The 16,033-nt window shown below is 41.5% G+C and overlaps 2 protein-coding genes across 7 annotated transcripts in view; one reads left to right on the top strand and one right to left on the bottom strand.

Annotated features, from left to right (window-relative positions):
- The window catches only part of tprb (translocated promoter region b, nuclear basket protein), a 21,810-nt gene extending 12,775 nt beyond the window's left edge, over window positions 1-9,035 (top strand). The window contains exons 34-52 of one of the 6 annotated variants that reach the window (XM_034210042.1): window positions 126-319; window positions 686-759; window positions 951-1,144; window positions 1,314-1,604; window positions 1,988-2,139; window positions 2,254-2,328; window positions 2,838-3,026; window positions 3,145-3,303; window positions 4,257-4,350; window positions 5,335-5,483; window positions 5,700-5,743; window positions 5,919-5,963; window positions 6,209-6,318; window positions 6,535-6,633; window positions 6,782-6,920; window positions 7,293-7,414; window positions 7,508-7,603; window positions 8,122-8,190; window positions 8,739-9,035. In XM_034210042.1, the coding sequence (XP_034065933.1) occupies window positions 126-319; window positions 686-759; window positions 951-1,144; window positions 1,314-1,604; window positions 1,988-2,139; window positions 2,254-2,328; window positions 2,838-3,026; window positions 3,145-3,303; window positions 4,257-4,350; window positions 5,335-5,483; window positions 5,700-5,743; window positions 5,919-5,963; window positions 6,209-6,318; window positions 6,535-6,633; window positions 6,782-6,920; window positions 7,293-7,414; window positions 7,508-7,603; window positions 8,122-8,190; window positions 8,739-8,788 (2,345 nt within the window). In that variant the 3' untranslated portion in view covers window positions 8,789-9,035. Of the gene's footprint in view, window positions 1-125; window positions 320-685; window positions 760-950; window positions 1,145-1,313; window positions 1,605-1,987; window positions 2,140-2,253; window positions 2,329-2,837; window positions 3,027-3,144; window positions 3,304-4,256; window positions 4,351-5,334; window positions 5,484-5,699; window positions 5,769-5,880; window positions 5,964-6,208; window positions 6,319-6,534; window positions 6,634-6,781; window positions 6,921-7,292; window positions 7,415-7,507; window positions 7,604-8,121; window positions 8,191-8,738 lie in introns of those variants that run through there. The other 5 variants (XM_034210033.1, XM_034210022.1, XM_034210017.1 and 2 more) reach the window with 5 other exon arrangements.
- On the bottom strand, window positions 8,577-16,033 carry prg4b (proteoglycan 4b). The gene is made up of 14 exons (XM_034210063.1): window positions 15,816-16,033; window positions 15,643-15,721; window positions 15,158-15,274; window positions 14,822-14,944; window positions 14,271-14,327; window positions 13,661-13,720; window positions 13,295-13,567; window positions 11,912-12,688; window positions 11,348-11,434; window positions 11,020-11,156; window positions 10,732-10,888; window positions 10,420-10,527; window positions 9,923-10,051; window positions 8,577-9,152 (listed from the first exon to the last, which is right to left on the bottom strand). Exons 2-14 carry the CDS (start codon window positions 15,707-15,709, stop codon window positions 9,043-9,045), a joined length of 2,202 nt encoding a protein of 733 aa, XP_034065954.1. The 5' UTR covers window positions 15,710-15,721; window positions 15,816-16,033; the 3' UTR covers window positions 8,577-9,042.

Below are 16,033 nucleotides of genomic sequence, written 5' to 3'. Positions count from 1 at the left end.
GGGTGTTCCTCTTATTACAACCATGAACATTTCCTTAATTTATAGATTCCTCTTTATATTTGCCACTATTCTAGTGTTGCTTGTTTAGTTACTTTGAATCTCAGACCCAAATGATTTACGTCCAGACTCCAAAGACCAGCTTCAGAAGGAAAATGAGGAACTGAAGCAACAGCGTGAGGAGCTGGAGGTGCGAGTGAGCGCTCTCAAGTCTCAATACGAGGGCCGCCTGAGTCGACAGGAGAGAGAGCTGAGAGACCTGCGAGGCCAACAGGAGAGACAGGAGCAGAGAGACGAGCCGGCCGAGGCGGGGCCCAGCAAGGTACGCTCTCACAATTTATTTTGATTTAACGGGAAGTACTAAAACAGCAGAGCAGATACTGTTGAGACAATCTTGCTGTTGGATAAATGTTTTACTCCCTAGTGTTTGGGAAACATTCAGTCATGATTTAATGCAGGTTCCTACAAACAAACATATTTGACTTATAACAGCATTTCTCTTAACAAATGCAGGCCAATGCTAAAAACAGGTTGTCAAGAATAGAAGTGGAACCAGCAGCGTCTTTTTTTCTTTACCAGGGCAGCATATCAAGTGACATTGTTGCACATTTTGTGAAAATACTGTATTGTACATCTGCTCCTTGTTGGTTTCCATCATTACTTTTGCCCTTCTGTTCTGATTATTTAGACCCAGGAACAGCAGAGGAGCACAGAACAGAGACAGATCAGTCTGAAGACCACCCCAGCGGCAGACAGGGGCAGGTAAGATATGACCATTTAAAACCGATAATTGATGATACGTTTCCCCTGCAGTGCAGCATGAGTGTATAGAAATTAACACAGTTGGAGTTCTGGGATGCTCTGAAGTGCACCTGCTTTTAATTGTTATTTTTAAATGTAAATGCATACATTAGTAAAGTCATAATTGATGTCCTTATCTTTGTGTCTGTCAGTGCCAGCACATCCGAGCCTCCAACAGCCAACATTAAGCCCACACCTGTGGCGACAGGCAGCAAGCAGCCTGTCAATCCTGGGAACAAACCCACTCCGAGAGCTAGCATCCGGCCCATGATTACCCCAGCCACTGTGCCCACGCCAACACCCACGGCTACTGTCATGCCAACCACACAGGTGGAGAATCAGGAAGGTAAGACATAAGCTTCCAATGTAGGAATATAACCAAAGTAACATTGCCCATAAAGACAAGCATCAACAATTGTAAATGCATAACTTAACAAAGGACTTTTCCCTGTGAGTTTGTTTAATCCAATTTTGAAAAGTAAATTATGTTTCCCACTAATGTAATTCCTCTACAGCCATGCAGAGTAGCGAGGGCCCCCCGGTGGAGCATGTGACGGTGTACGGCAGCGCCAGCGGCTCGGTGCGCTCCTCCAGCCCCAACGTTCAGACCACCTTAGCGAGCCCCATGCTGAATGTGCAGCAGACCCAGACGCAGGCCACAGCCTTTGTCCAACCAACTCAACAACAAAGCGTGAGCCATGCAGAGCCAGCCAATCAGGAGCCACTACCCGTGGTCATCGAGGCAACACCTAGCTCGCAGGTGGAATGGCCTTCAACGTCCTCCAGCTCCTCTGTGTTTGGGACTGGTGAGAAACCGTACTTTCTTTTAAATTGTGCTGATTGTAGCTTGATTTGGAATAGTATTTATAATTTGACGTATTTCATGTAGATAGTAGGATGGGAAAAAACACATTTTGATGAGAGAGACAAGAGTTCAATGTGATGTTGATTAAGTTTATGAAAATGCACTTTTTTGGAACTGTCATACAATATGGGAAACTAATTCCATTTTCCATAATTGCTACAGATAACAGAATAAAATAGATTACAGGCCCACATTTCTGTACAGCAATCCAGTCTGAGCCACACCGAGTTAACGGTTTAACGTTTGTTTTACTGCTTTTGAAAAGAAAAAAAGTTGTATTCTCAGTAGAGATAAATCTAAACAAAATCCATGCCTTATCTCTAGTTTCAGCAACGCCAGGGAGCTCCATGTCAAAGAGGCCTCGGGAGGAGGAGGAGAGCACCACCATGCTCAATGACACAGATTCCACCCATGAGGATACCTCCCGGGCTCCTATACCTAAGAAGCTACGCATCATCCAGATAGTGGGTCCTGAGGTGAGAAGGGGGGGTCAAATATAGAGATCTTAATGCATGTTTTCTTTGTTTTTATTCATCTGAAAACTAGCACAGTGATGTCATGGCCTCATGAAGTGTTTTGTGTTCTCACAGGAGGAGGTGCTGGCCGGGGACAGTGCTGAGGCTGAGGTGCCAACAGACAGTCAAGACGGTGCCGAAGCAAACCAGGTAGCCGTAGTAACACATCCCAAAGACATCCTTAATAATATCGCATAGTAATAATGTTGTTAGTATGTCCTAATGTTATTTTAACATTGTTTCTGGTGGACGGTTGGAAAAACATTTTCTTTGTTTTTTTAACGGACAGTTTTAAATGAGTGGAATTAGGGCTGCTCAATTAATCGTATTTTAATCGCGATTACGATTATGGCTTGCAACGATTACGAAAACAACGTAATCGAAATAAAACTATTATTTTTTATTTTTATTTTATTTTTGGTTTTTCAGTTGAATTATACTTAAAGTTCAGGGTAATCAACTGTTAAAAACATACTCTTCAAATGTTTTCTCTCCAATGAATGGATGTTTTCAAAGTCAATGAATAATCGCATTTAATAATCGCAATTACAATTATTGACCCAAATAATCGAGATTATGATTTTTGCCATAATCGAGCAGCCCTAAGTGGAATGCATGTTGTTCATAGTGTTCATAGTGTCCATTGTTCCGCCCTGCAGACGGAGGAGTTTCAAGAACTGGACGAAGGAGATGAGGGTGCTGGCTCCCAGTCCGTCATGATGGAGCAAGAGGTCACCCTGTCCCAAAGTGGCACCCCTGAACCGCTGCTGCACGAAGTAATCGTCATAGTAACAGACACAGAAAGTGAGGAAGAACAGGAAGATGAGGATGAAGAGGAAGAAGAGCAGGTAGGGAGTTTCTGTTGAGCATTTTAAAATACAATATGCATAGTGACATTAGACTGCAATCAGAATTTTAAAAGGACTCTGTTTCATGCCACTAATGAATGCACCCAACTAACTGCAGGATTACGAAGAGGAGGAGGAAGAAGAGGAGGAGGAAGATGAAGAGGACGAGGAGGAAGAGGACGAGGAGGAAGACGACGGAGAGATGGTGGAGGAAGGAGAGGACAGTAACGAGGGCAGCGGAGACGGCAACGAGGCCTACGAAGGAGACGACACAGAGGTCTGATTAGCCGTGACACATGCTAACTCGCAACAACAGCTCTGACCTTTCACACACTCACTCCCACACACACTCTCACATCCAGTACACCGTGTTAACCCCAGTCTCACACTTTCAGTCAAACCTTTACGTACCTTTTCCAGCTCTCATACTCAGTTTTTCCACACTGTCACTTCACGGTCACTTCATTATGCGGCTGTTTCGTAACTCTGGCCGTGTTAAAGCTGTGCGTGTGTGTTGACTTTGGTTGTTTAGCCTTTTACTCTTGTCTCTGTTGTGCATGTTCATTGGGATGAGACAGTGTCTGCAAAGGGACAGCTAACAGTCTTTCACTTGAAATCTAGATGTGTGGCTGTATGGAGGTTTGGATGCTGAACAATTCCATTCCCATTTCGAGCATTAACAATGATGCATAAGGCTGATCGGTGATGGGCCTGCCAAATACGTATTTGTGCGGTTTGTTATTCCAGTATTACCCATACTTTGGGGAACTGCCACAGTTTTACAACGAACAAAACATATCTTTTACACTTCTCAGCATGTGGACTTGTTAGCCCTTGCTGACCTGTCTCGTTAACAAAGCTTTGTAGGGCTGCCTTTTTTAAATTGTGAATCAAAGTTTGCCTGTTGCCTGGCTTAGGTTTGTAACATTTTAAATAAATGTATATGGAAGAGTATGAGTGTTTTTACTCGTACTATTTGGCCCTTTCTGAAGGGCATCTTTGTTCCATATAGGGACAAAATGAATCATAATCTGTATGTGCTGTGTTGCCAGCATAGTGTGAAAATCATCCCATAACCTGCTTCCTCTAATTTGTTCTTTTTTACACATCTTCATGTCCTTCCCACTTTTTAATTTATTATAGTTAAACTTTTAAAACTGTTCTTGTGGTTCTCCTTTTCACTGACCACCCTTTCTCTTAATGTTTTCCTTTTGATCTCTCCTCTCACAGGGAGCTGATGTAACGGACCCGGGCACGGAGACAGAGGAATGTTTGGGGGCGTCTGACTCCACCCAGAGGCCGGCAGATTCCCAGACAGCCAGCTGTAAGATCCAGGAAACCCTTTCAAACGCACATCCACCTCAGACTCACTGAATGCTCTCACAAACTGTCCCGCCATTCAATTAGTTATCTGACACTTGACGATGACTATGAAAGATGTAATCATCTGTTGTCTGTCTGAAGGGAAGAGTGCAGCAAATAAATTCAACTCATACTCTACCGAAATACAATAGACCAATAAGGGGCCCAAAGTCACTGTAGTACAACTTTTAAGATTGATTCAGTAAGGGAACCAGCAAGATTAAAGGTAGGGTAGGTAAGAATGGAGAAACCAGCTCGAGTGCGCTAGAATTTGAAAGTACGCAGCCGAAAAAAATCTGCCCCTTCCTTCAGACTTCCTCACAGAGCCCCTCCTCCAACACACACGAACGCGCACATGACCAATGAGGGCACGAGATAAGTTTGTGCACGAGATGGAAGGCTGACAGGCAGGTAGGCCATCCAGTCATTTTAGCCGGGCCGGCTAAAATAATTGCTCATGCTTTTTACAGCACCACGGTTTCCACAGATGACATTTATTTATGTATTTATTGTCAAAGCATTTAATATATTCATTGCTATTGGGATGTTAAGAGCGTTCCATGGAATATAACAAACTGTTTCTGAAGTGAATTACCTACCCTACCTTTAAGTGTTTTTTTATTTTAACTATTTCATAAATCCACTCCCGTAACTGATATACTAATATAACCGACCACTTTTTTCTTGAGCATGCATAATCCCCTCAAATCATATTGACGTTCTCTTATACAGCTTTAGATTGAAAAGTAAAGTAAAAACTTTTTTTTACTTTAAACAAGATTTGTCTTTTCCAACTCTCTGAATCTAGTGCCTATAATTGAACAATACATGCAATGGTTGGGTTTTCTGAAGGAGGCTTGTTCTGAATTCTTACAGCTCTGATCAAATGTATTTTGTTTCAAACAAAATGGACTTCTGTTTTATTTGAGCATTTTTGTTGGTTTAGTTGAGGGCACTGCAATGGAGGCCTTCTCTACTGATCAACCTATCATAAGCTCTGGTTCTCGGATGCCCCAATCTCCACGGAGACCAACACAACAGCTGCCCTCTCGAATGAGCATCGCCCTGACATCAGACCTGGGACCACATGCTCAGGTAAGAAGGAAGACTAATCTTTCCTAATAAATAAATAAATAGAACTTTCCTCGTAGGGAAAAGAAGAAAACTACATTTAAATAGAAAACATTGTTACTAAGATATTTAAGTTACTCTTTAAAAAGTTAGTTTTCACAGTATTTATCTTGGGTCATCTCTGTGTAAATCAAAAGCAAAGCTCTGTTAATCACATGTTTTTCAAATGTAACCTCACAGCGTAACCCTGTCCGTCGTCAGTCAGTGGGAAGAGTTCCTCAGCTCACCCCCGGGGTGCAGGGCACTTCTGTAAGTCCTCTAAAGCATCAGAGAATGTACATGCATTACATTATTCAGGCAACCTTCACTCGGTTCTGTGCGTGTTTGTATCTAACGCTTTCTTCCATCTCTCCCGTTGCAGCAGCATTTCTTTGTTGATGATGACAGTATAGTGCCCTGCACCCCCACTCTGGTGGTGCCGCACCGCTCGGAAGGACTTGACAAGTAAGTCTCACACACATAGACGGAGACAAGCACGTCACAACGCTCAGGAAAAACGCCTGTAATGTTGTTTATTGGTTACAAAACCATTGCTACTTGATCAGATATTATAATTGCAGGGTAATTATATACTGCATAAATAATGTTGTTGGTTGCCTCTTACACTGTTTCTATTTAAATATGTACTACTTTAGTTTATAATTTGAGCTATAACTAAAACCTAAAATGTTTTTATTTATTTTTGTCAGTTCTTCCCAAGTGGCTGGTGTGCCTCGCTTCAGGTTTGGTTTTTCAGACGACAGCCCTCAGACCAGCTCGTCCTCACACTCTGACCTGGGACATCTCGCATCACAAGGAGGTACAGCAGAGATACAGATTGTGTACAACAGCATTTAACACCCCAAGGAAACTAAAGAAAATGCAGAATGAAAAAGAAACATTTAATTTCTTATTTTAAATATATACATTTAACAGGGGCACATGTACTGTAATTTGTAATTAACAGCTAAAGCAATCAAATGCTGACATGTGGTTTTTTTTCACAGAGCGTAAAACTTTTTTTTCTTGTCTTCAGGTCTTGGGATGTTTGAAAGTCCCTTGTTCCTAGCACCTCATGAAGAGGAGTCGGGTGGACGCAGCGTTCCCACCACACCATTACAAGTTACAGCCCCAGGTATCCGCCTCTGTCTGTTCTGTCTCTCTACCGACACGCCCTTTTCTTCCACGTACTCGACACAGTTTACAGGAAGCCGGAATTCACAGATTTAGGAGTGCTAACAAAATCAGCAACTTTATCTTGTGTTTGTGTGCTTCTGTTCCAGTAAATATCTTCTCAGAGGCTCAGTCCGACTCCACTGAGCACGCCTCTCAGTCGGTTCCCATAGTGAGCATGTCCACGCCAGGAGGCGCCGGCTCAGTGGAGGACAGGGACGACGCCCTCCTGGAGCCAGACTCTGATCGGTGAGGCTCACTCCTCTCTGCTATTTGTCAATCATTTATTTTTATTTTTTTTGACTGCTGCTGGAAATCAGACCTAGCAGTCAACAAGATTCCCCCTGCCCTTTTATCAGCAAATCTTCTTTTACTGAAAATCTTTGTATCTTTTCACTGTTAGTATTTATAGCTTTAAAAGTTATACCTTTTTCCCATAGGCACATTTTTGGGGGGACCTAAGACCCCAACAGTTTTTGAAAATGGACAGTCTTTGATGGTGCTTGAATCTTTATACATGTTTTGCAAGAATAGGAACTGATATGTTATAACTTGGCTTTTTAACTCAAACAAGTTTTCGTCTCTATCGCCCAACTCATCTGTGTGTTGTGTTTATTGCAGGCCCAGTGGAGATATGTCAGGAGATTCAGTGGTCTCTCAGGGGGATGTGGAGGAGTCAGGTCAGCAGTCTGACAAGGCCAGCCTCCCCTCCACCAGCCAGGAGCCCCCCTCCAGCTCCGCAGGTACATTGCAGCCTGCTGACTGGGCCGATTTAAAAATCACTTTATGGATCCTAATGAGTGTTCAGTTCTGATTGCTATGTTTAATTATTCTAGATACAAGCAGTGGTCCACCTCGACCCTCCAGACCTGGATCCAGCAGACAGCTGCAGCGCTGGCCCGAGCACCGTGGGGGCCGCATGAAGAGAGGAGGTAACGATGAGAGCACACTCACAGGTTTGGGGGGGGGTGATGGAGCAAATATTGCTTTTGAGCATAAAACTATGCCAGGCCCATAGTGGCTTTGGGCTTATTAAGTCCATTGCTTTTTTGCAGATGCTACATCAGGGATGGAAAAAAAAATTTCTCCAAAACTCAAATGTATTTTAGATATTTGCACATGATTTTAATATTGTGAATAACAGCAGCAGAAGAGAATTATGTTTAAAACATGTGTACCACAATCATGACTGATCAAAGTATTCGTAACAAGATAAGCGGCTGAATGGAGGAATATCCTGTTTCTTCCTGAGAGACACCGTTTTTTTTTAATAAGCGTCCTGCAAAGTTGTGTGGCTGACTGTGCGCTCTCCATACTTTGATGTCCAGAAATGTTATTTGGCTGGTCATACCACACTAGTTTTGTTTTTACGATGCCAATTAAGTCTGGTTCCAAGCAGTCGAATGTGATGCTGTTTCACAACATGTTTGTCTTCTCACATCAAAATCAGCAGCCTGTGAGGTGCCAAGGTGGCCTAGGGGCTCAAGGCTGTCCATGAACCACAACCACCATTTTTCTGGTCTGGGACCTTCCTTACACTACATACAACATGTCTCATCTTCATCTCTCTCCAGTTTTAGAAAAAACAAATATTAAAATGGGCAGCGTTAACCCGGTACTTGTTTATATACGAGAGTTTTATATGAATGTCTCAAAACAGAATTACCTTATTTAACGTCAATCAGATATAAAATAACAGATTTCCAGACTGTTACAGACAAACTAAATATAGTATAATTACTTACTTATGAATGTATTAAATTAAAATATTATTGTAATTTGTTGAAAAGTAGTACTGAATCAACCTCACCTTGTCTCCTTATTGACTTATTTAAAATGCACATTATTAGCAGTGCAACATTTTTTATGACAGCTATACATATAAATTCACACACAAAGCATTTGTTTCATTCATGGCATTTAATTCATGTTTGTGTGTTTAAAATGCATGTTAATGAGAATAACAGATGAAACATTACATGTTATACACGTTTTATACAGCCACTGTACATAATCTTTACATCAGTATAGCAGGCTTAATTTTAACAAAATATTTTATCCTTACAGGTCAGGGATTTCCTTCTCGGGGTTTACACGGAAGACGATTTGCGAGATGAAGCACTAATCAGAGGACTTGGCGACGGACGTGACTGCAGTAGTTCTCATTCTCTTTTAGAAACACATTACACATTTTCTAATCGGCGTGCTCAGATTCTGTATTCAGCTTTGATGGTGTTTATTTGTTCTGAAGCCTGTTGTTTTTAGTTTTGTTTTTGAATGTACTTTAAAGTACCTTTTTGTAACCAGTCCATGCTGGAGCGGTGTGTTTTATGAAGAATGTAATAAAACTATAGGTAAACAAAATCTTTCATCAGACTTTCTTTTGGCATTTGAAGAAATCTCTGCTCTGAGGTGACTCGTTGGCTGTCGGCGCAGGAACAACGGGACGTTCCCCGCCCATCCTCACGTTGTAGGACGTGGCTGCAAAAGAAACAGAAAGAAACATTAGGCATTTTCATTAATACATCGTGTACAGGATGGCCTTTTATACCCGGCCATCTACATGCCAGTTTCCATTTTAGTGAGCATGAATTTGGCATGAAAATAATCTCATGCCTCGTTTAACAGTCTTGAGTTTTAAACAACATTCATTTGGATAGCTTTTGGCCACAGTTGGACATAAATCTTAATAGCTGGAGGTTTTCTTAAATGACAAATGACTAGACGGTAAACCCCTCCTGACTTGATGCATCACGCAGGCTTAAACTGAGTCCGTTTTTCACTCAGACAGGGATTACAGTATGCATCGCCTTTAAATCTTTTACTGTGGTTACTTTATAACAAACGAGCTGTAGGTGAATAGACACCGCCCTCAATGGCCTTCACATCTGCCTAATATCCCACCCCACCCTGACACACACCCAGACACACATGGTCCTCATTAGGCATGTCTGACTTGAATGAGGCTAACAACAAAAAGCCAGATGACAGACTGACGTTTTGTCCACAATTACTACTTAAAAACTACTTCATCCTATTTTATTTAACAGGCTGTGTTAGGAGCTAATCCAAAATAAGGCGAGGTGTCCTGTCTTTACTAATTCATATAAATGTAGGCTTTATGTGGAACACTGCCTAAAACTATACTATACCTTCTTTCTTACTAGACTGATCCTAGAGCAAATATCCTGAAATAAAACTGAAACCTTACCCTTAATCTGTTTAAAGGAGATATATATTAAAGTATTTACATCTGGAGAAGACGTGGTATTTGTATCCCTCCTGTTCTGTGCGGCTGGGGACGGACACAGCAGCTGTGATGGTCGAAGGGAAACCTCTCCATGATGTCCGGATGTTGATGGAAGGCCCTAAAAGAGACACTGAAATCAAGAGTTGAGGAAAATTAGATTTGTTCAATGGTTGCTGCATATTTATGTATTCGTTTTTCCATTCTTCTGCTTAACAGTTGCTGTCCCATAAACATCCCACAGGCAACTTATTTCCACTTGCAAAGTATTTATAAGGTAGACCTCGCTGCACCTTTCACCTCCACAAAGGCATGACTCACTTTTTCAGAAAATGCCATGTGTTGCAATTCAAATAAAACATGTTTACGTGAGCTAAGTAAATCTGGGACAATATTCACCCAACACAAAGTCATGTCGCATACAGACTACCAAAAAAAGGGAATTGATGGCATTGTGAAGAAGAATGTATGCAACACCATTTTGTATAATTCTTAGAATACCTGCTCGTCTAACCACTCTGCTGCGGACTGTGTAAACAGCATTGTGGACTTTCCTGCCACATGTTGGATTGGCGCCAAACTGGTAGGAATATTTCTGCACAGTTCCCCCTGAAAGTAACAAGTCAAATTTCAAAATATATTAATTCAAGGTTCAAGGCTTTTATTAGTCATACGTACTACATTGTAGTTATGAAGATGAAAATCTTAGGTCACAGGCATTACCATTCAATAAGGTCATTAGAAAATTACAGTAACATAAGCAATACATAGACTAGACATATATCAAGTAGCTTGTAACAGCAGTTTTTTTACCTCTTTTGAAGAAGTAAACAGACTCTCTCCTGCTCTGGTACTGAGGGACAGACAGAGCTGCTGTGATTTGGCCACGGAGCCCATCAAAGCCCACTTGAACAACCTTTGGATAGTTAGGGTCCAACAAACCATTTTCAAATCGCCAGTACCGGGGTCCCTGCAAAAACACAAAAACATTAAACTCCAGGCGAAAAAAATAGAGCCTAATTAAAATCCTGATATAGTGCAAATAGGCTCATCATGAAATCTTTAAAATGCAGTCACTGGTGTCAAGATAAGAAAATGTACCTTAAAAATGTATGTTTTGCCCTGGCAGTTGCAGCGGGTGAACGCAGTGTCGATGGGGGAAGGGACCCCCCACACCTGTGTGATACTCTGAGCCGGACTAGGCACCATGTATCTGTCAACAAGCCAGAAGTAGTGTCCTGGAAAGTAAAATAGCAGATAAGGTTTATCTTCAGAGTCATTTGTATCTTAATTGTTGTTACTGTCAACGTTATACACAGAGTACATTCTTTATTCATGTTTAGCTGTACTTTTTTAGTTTTCTTTTCTGCATCAAAAAACGTAAAAGTATTACAAGCTTTTATGTAATGTTCAGATGGTAGACCCTCACCTCTGAAAACGACCATGGTGCCGTTCCTCAGTGTAGTGACTGCGCCGACCGGACGTCCGCTGCACAGATTTGTATCGTTGCTGTCATCTGAGAAAAAGGACAAAATATGTGAGAAAAAACATCTCTTTGGATAAAAAAATAAGTGTGCAATAACTGAGTTTACTAGGTGCTAAATATATCATGTTGTGCTCCAGGAGCTGTGGGCACTTGTTTCCATTCTTTCTTTAAAGTATCCGAGCTTGCCAATTTCAAAAGAGTGTTTGATTAATTTGCAGAGTAGCCTCGGTTAACAACCACCTCCGTCACTTAATATAATGTTGCCCTGCTTTGAAGCATGCTTTATTCACCCAGAGGGATAATGTCAAAACAACCAAGCTCATAAAGCTGGCTGAGATCAGTAAAAAAAATACCCAGAATATAGAGGCTGCAGAGCCTATGGAACAACATTTCAATACTTACAATGAACATTCTCTTCTCAGAGTCACATAAATCATCTTTAAGGCAATTTGTTTTTCTTGGGTGTTTTGTTGAGAATGTGAACCAGAAATAAGAAAGGTTTCTAACCTGCTTGGTAGTCTTTAGGATTGTCTATGGTGAGGGTTTGCGTGGGGATCAGAGGCTTAGTCTCAGAATTGGAGCTGGGTTTAGGTGACGGTGGTTTAGTTTGTGATGGCTTGTTTGGAGCTGGTTTGTCTTGGGGTTTCGGGGTGGCTTCAAGTGGAGTGTTTTTGGTGGGGTCTGGGGTGATATCAAGCTGATCGGCAGTAGGGTCTGGGGTAACATCAAGCGGATCAGCAGTGGTTACTCCAGCTGCATCTTCATTTGTTGTGTCATCCTGCACTGATTCTGTAAACAAGGGTGTTTGGGTGGTCAGGGTATAAAGCTCTGGCAGGTCCCCAGGCTCTTCTGGAGAAACACTGGTGGAGTCAGGGTCTGTCAGAGAAGACGTGGGGTCTGTTGGGACACTGTCTGTGCTCTCAGCATCATCTGGTCCAAGGTTTGAGGGGGTTGCCTCAGTGATGGGTGTCAGGTCCAATGCTACTGAAGAGATGGTGGTGCCCTGAGAGTCTTCCAGGACTGTGGTGGAGCTCTGAGGGGGTCCTGTGGATCCTGAAGCCACAGGAGTGTAGGAGGCAGTGGATAGGGTTGTAACTTCTGGGTCCTCTGGGTAGGCTACAGTTGTTTCTCCTAGAATAATGTCATCCTCAGTTTGTACCTCTGTCTGGAGCTCTTGGGTGTCGGCTGTAGGAGAAGAGTCAGATTGGGGCGCTGTGGTTGGAGGAGGCTGACTGGAAACCGCTGCTGCTGTTGTGGTTCCAGCAGTGGATGCATCACTGGCATCTGGAGGAGGACAATCATGATTATGAATTCTTACATTTGAATCAATATTAGTCAATGGTAGTAAGTTGCATATTAATACATTATTGAATTAATGTTATAAAGACGGGTGGTAAAGTATGCTTCTGAAGTTATTATTGTCTATTGTGTGTTTAAGGTAGCAGTTACAACTTGAACAAATGAGTAGCAAAATATACATTCACGATTTAACAAATGACATACTCAAACATGGAGAAAATTGAAAGATTCAAACCTGTCTTAAACATCACTGTTTAGTATCGAAACAAACCTATAACAAGTCAAATACAGCAACTACTAGATGTAAAAAACTGAAGTATTTTTTAATGTACAGTACTTTGGTGGAGGCTTGTTCTTCCTTACTTCATTGTTGCAGAAGCAGTGCAATGTTATTATTTTAAATAGGGTTAGAGGAAGAAATCGTTTTGTACAAATAGGCTTTCAAAATCTATATGAATCGAGTAGTGTTGAAGCTTTTCTGACAGCTGGTGTTGTAACAACATTTAATGAGGCTCTTCATTTTGTTTGGTTTTCATTGAATTTTCTGGTCATCTCTTTGTTATTTCAAAGTAATCCCTTGATGTCACATACCCGTGCTCTCAGTGGGGTTAAGGGTGGAGGGGTTGAAATCGGCCTCTTTTTCAGTATCTGGGAGAGTGGTCTGTGTTTCAGTGGAGGCGGTAAATGCTTCTGTGCTGAGCGGCAGAGGATCTGGATCCTGGGTGGGTTCAGTAGATATTTGATCCAACACGTCAGCTGTGGACAACTCATAGCCGCTGGTGCTCTGTGGGACTGGACCTGCCTCCGGGTCCTCAACTCCATTGTTGGAAAACTGATCAGTGGGAAACATCTGGTTGTACATATCTAGAGGAATGTGGGAGAATGGCACACCTGGATGTCATACTAGTGAAAGTTTACTGGTGGAAAAATAGATAGATTTATTACATCATTGCTCACCATCACCGAGATCATCTTGTGGATTTGATGTTGGACTGACCAGTGGAATATAATTGTCATCTGTGGACAAATGAGGCAACATCAAATATAAATGTTGTTGTTTGCCATTGCTGACACAGTCATTTTATCCTCACTATCTATATTTTCCCTGAATTCATTTTTTTGAACATCACTGACTGAATGTCTTGAAATTCCAGACGGAAATCTCTCAATGGATGCAAGAGTATCTCCACCCACCAATCTATTCCAACGAACCCCTGAATTAAAACCTGAAGAAAATGTTCTGTGATCCTTTCTTGGATTCATTTTGTGCTTTCCTCTCTTGTGACTGAGCCTGTGCCCGTTACCCTCCTACACACTCTCATGACCACACTGCTTCCTTGTGTTTCTTTTGGCCCCTGCAGCTTGTGCTCTTGGCTTGTTCTTGTGAGACTTGGCCCTCAAAGCAAAACAGCAGCAGAGCCACAGTGTGGCAGTCCAGCGTAAACAACTTCCTGACATATGCCTTTTAAATTCCACTGAGTTCAGCTTATAATCATTATCATATTTAAGCAATCTTAAACAAATTGCTTTATGATTATGGGTTATTAAGTTAATTTCCACAAGTCACCTGCATGGTTTCCCTCACTGAATGTAGAAGGATCACTTGCATCATTCAAAGTCGGCTCTGTGAGAAAATGTATAAAGGTTAAAAAAAAAAGTGAACCCTGTAATAAACAGTTTTCTCAATCCTTAATGACAAAAATTCGCCGTACTGCCAAGTTGAAAATACCTTTTGGCTTGTTATCATTTATGCTATCACATGAATTAGCCTTCACTGGTGCTGCTCCACTGATTTTCTCTGTGGTAATTATCCAAAACAGAAAATAATGTAAAATGCATCGGTGCAGATTACTGCATGCATTGCATGCTATTTCACATGCTGGTGGACATGCCATTCAACATTAATCCTGGCTTCTATGCGCTTCATGCACATGTACTAATCTCAAATGAAAATGATTGCATGACAACTGAAAAAAAGGTGAGGGCTACCTTTACACGGAGGAACTATAATAATAATGTTACTGAGTGTGAAACTGTAAAAATAAAGTCACGGTTGACAAAAAAATAACACAAACACACACAAACACACACACACACAATCATGCTGACAAGGCTTACCGTCTGCATCACAGTGCAGATTACGATCAGAACAACACTGTTTGAAATTAATACAGTCAGAGTCGCAGCTACACAGACGGCCTCTTTTGAAGCTTTCGCCACACCGTCCTTTACAGGAGTTTTCTGTAGCACACAAACACAACAGACTTGTACAAAGAGACTACATATGGTGATTATATTATAATTTTGGTTTTAGCAAACTTGGGGAATAGGTAATACATTTTCATGAAAACCTTTTCAGTAACAAAAATCTGTATCAAAGACTGTACAATGAAACCAGAGTAGTTTTTGGTATTTATATGAGGCTATATGTAAATCAGAAGGAAAAGCTCTCACTTGTGGTGCACTGGGATTCATAGTCTCTGCAGCACTCTCCATACTCCAGGCAGCCATAATCACACTGGCACATGTTACCCCTGTAGTACTCAGCACCACAGCGACCTTTACAGCTTGCTGTTTATGAGAAAGAGCACATGGAAAAAGAAAATAATATCAGAGGGACAATAAGGCATCTGTGCCTTTAAAGATTTTCATCAACTTTGTTCTAATAATATCTGAGGACATCTGTGTAAATAATAAAGCTGTGCCAGATATTGATTTTTGAATAGGTGACAAATAAAAACAGTTTGTCCCCTCTCTAGAAAATAATGAATAACAAAGTAAACATGAACAAGTACAACAACAGAAAACACACAGTTCATTTCAGGAAAGTGCTTCATAAAAGCACATTTCTTTCAATCAAAAACTTCAAAACAAGTGAATGATACATTTCAGTTAAAGGTTTCACGATGCAAAACAAATGTCACAGTTACTATACTCACTCTGAGCTGCGCCAAATGTCAAAGCACATGCCAGCAGAGTAACAGCACAAAGTACAGTAGAAGACATCCTTCAGTAAATCTGAAACCAAGCATAAGACACATAAAGAATAAATAAATCAGAGTGCATTCACGCTCATGACTGAAAATCCTGAATGAAGGGAGAGGTGACCTACCTTGTGTGAGCCTCTGTCAGAGTCCTGCTGGAGGTTGGACTCGGCTGCTTTTAAAAGGCTGAGAGGGACCGGCTGACTTCCTGTTAATTGGCGGATCCGGTCTAATTAAAAGTGTGATGATCTCACAGGCTGTAGGGAGGATCCTCCACTGCAGACCAGACTATAGGTTCAGACATCATGAATCCACACAAACAGCTGGAAGCACATCAACACACATC

The sequence above is a fragment of the Gymnodraco acuticeps genome, unplaced genomic scaffold (genome assembly GCF_902827175.1).
Source record: "Gymnodraco acuticeps unplaced genomic scaffold, fGymAcu1.1, whole genome shotgun sequence".
In the NCBI taxonomy this organism is placed as follows: domain Eukaryota; kingdom Metazoa; phylum Chordata; class Actinopteri; order Perciformes; family Bathydraconidae; genus Gymnodraco; species Gymnodraco acuticeps.
The sequence above is the reverse complement of the archived record's forward strand: the minus strand, read 5'-3'. Positions and strand labels throughout refer to the sequence as shown.

Coding starts and splice junctions, on each gene's coding strand:
- prg4b (XM_034210063.1), bottom strand. CDS start 15,709: ATGTCTTCTACTGTACTTTGTGCTGTTACTCTGCTGGCATGTGCTTTG. Junction 13,568..13,660: donor ACAAGATGATCTCGGTGATG/GTGAGCAATGAT, acceptor ACATTCCTCTAG/ATATGTACAACCAGATGTTT. Junction 10,528..10,731: donor TGTTTACTTCTTCAAAAGAG/GTAAAAAAACTG, acceptor TGTTACTTTCAG/GGGGAACTGTGCAGAAATAT.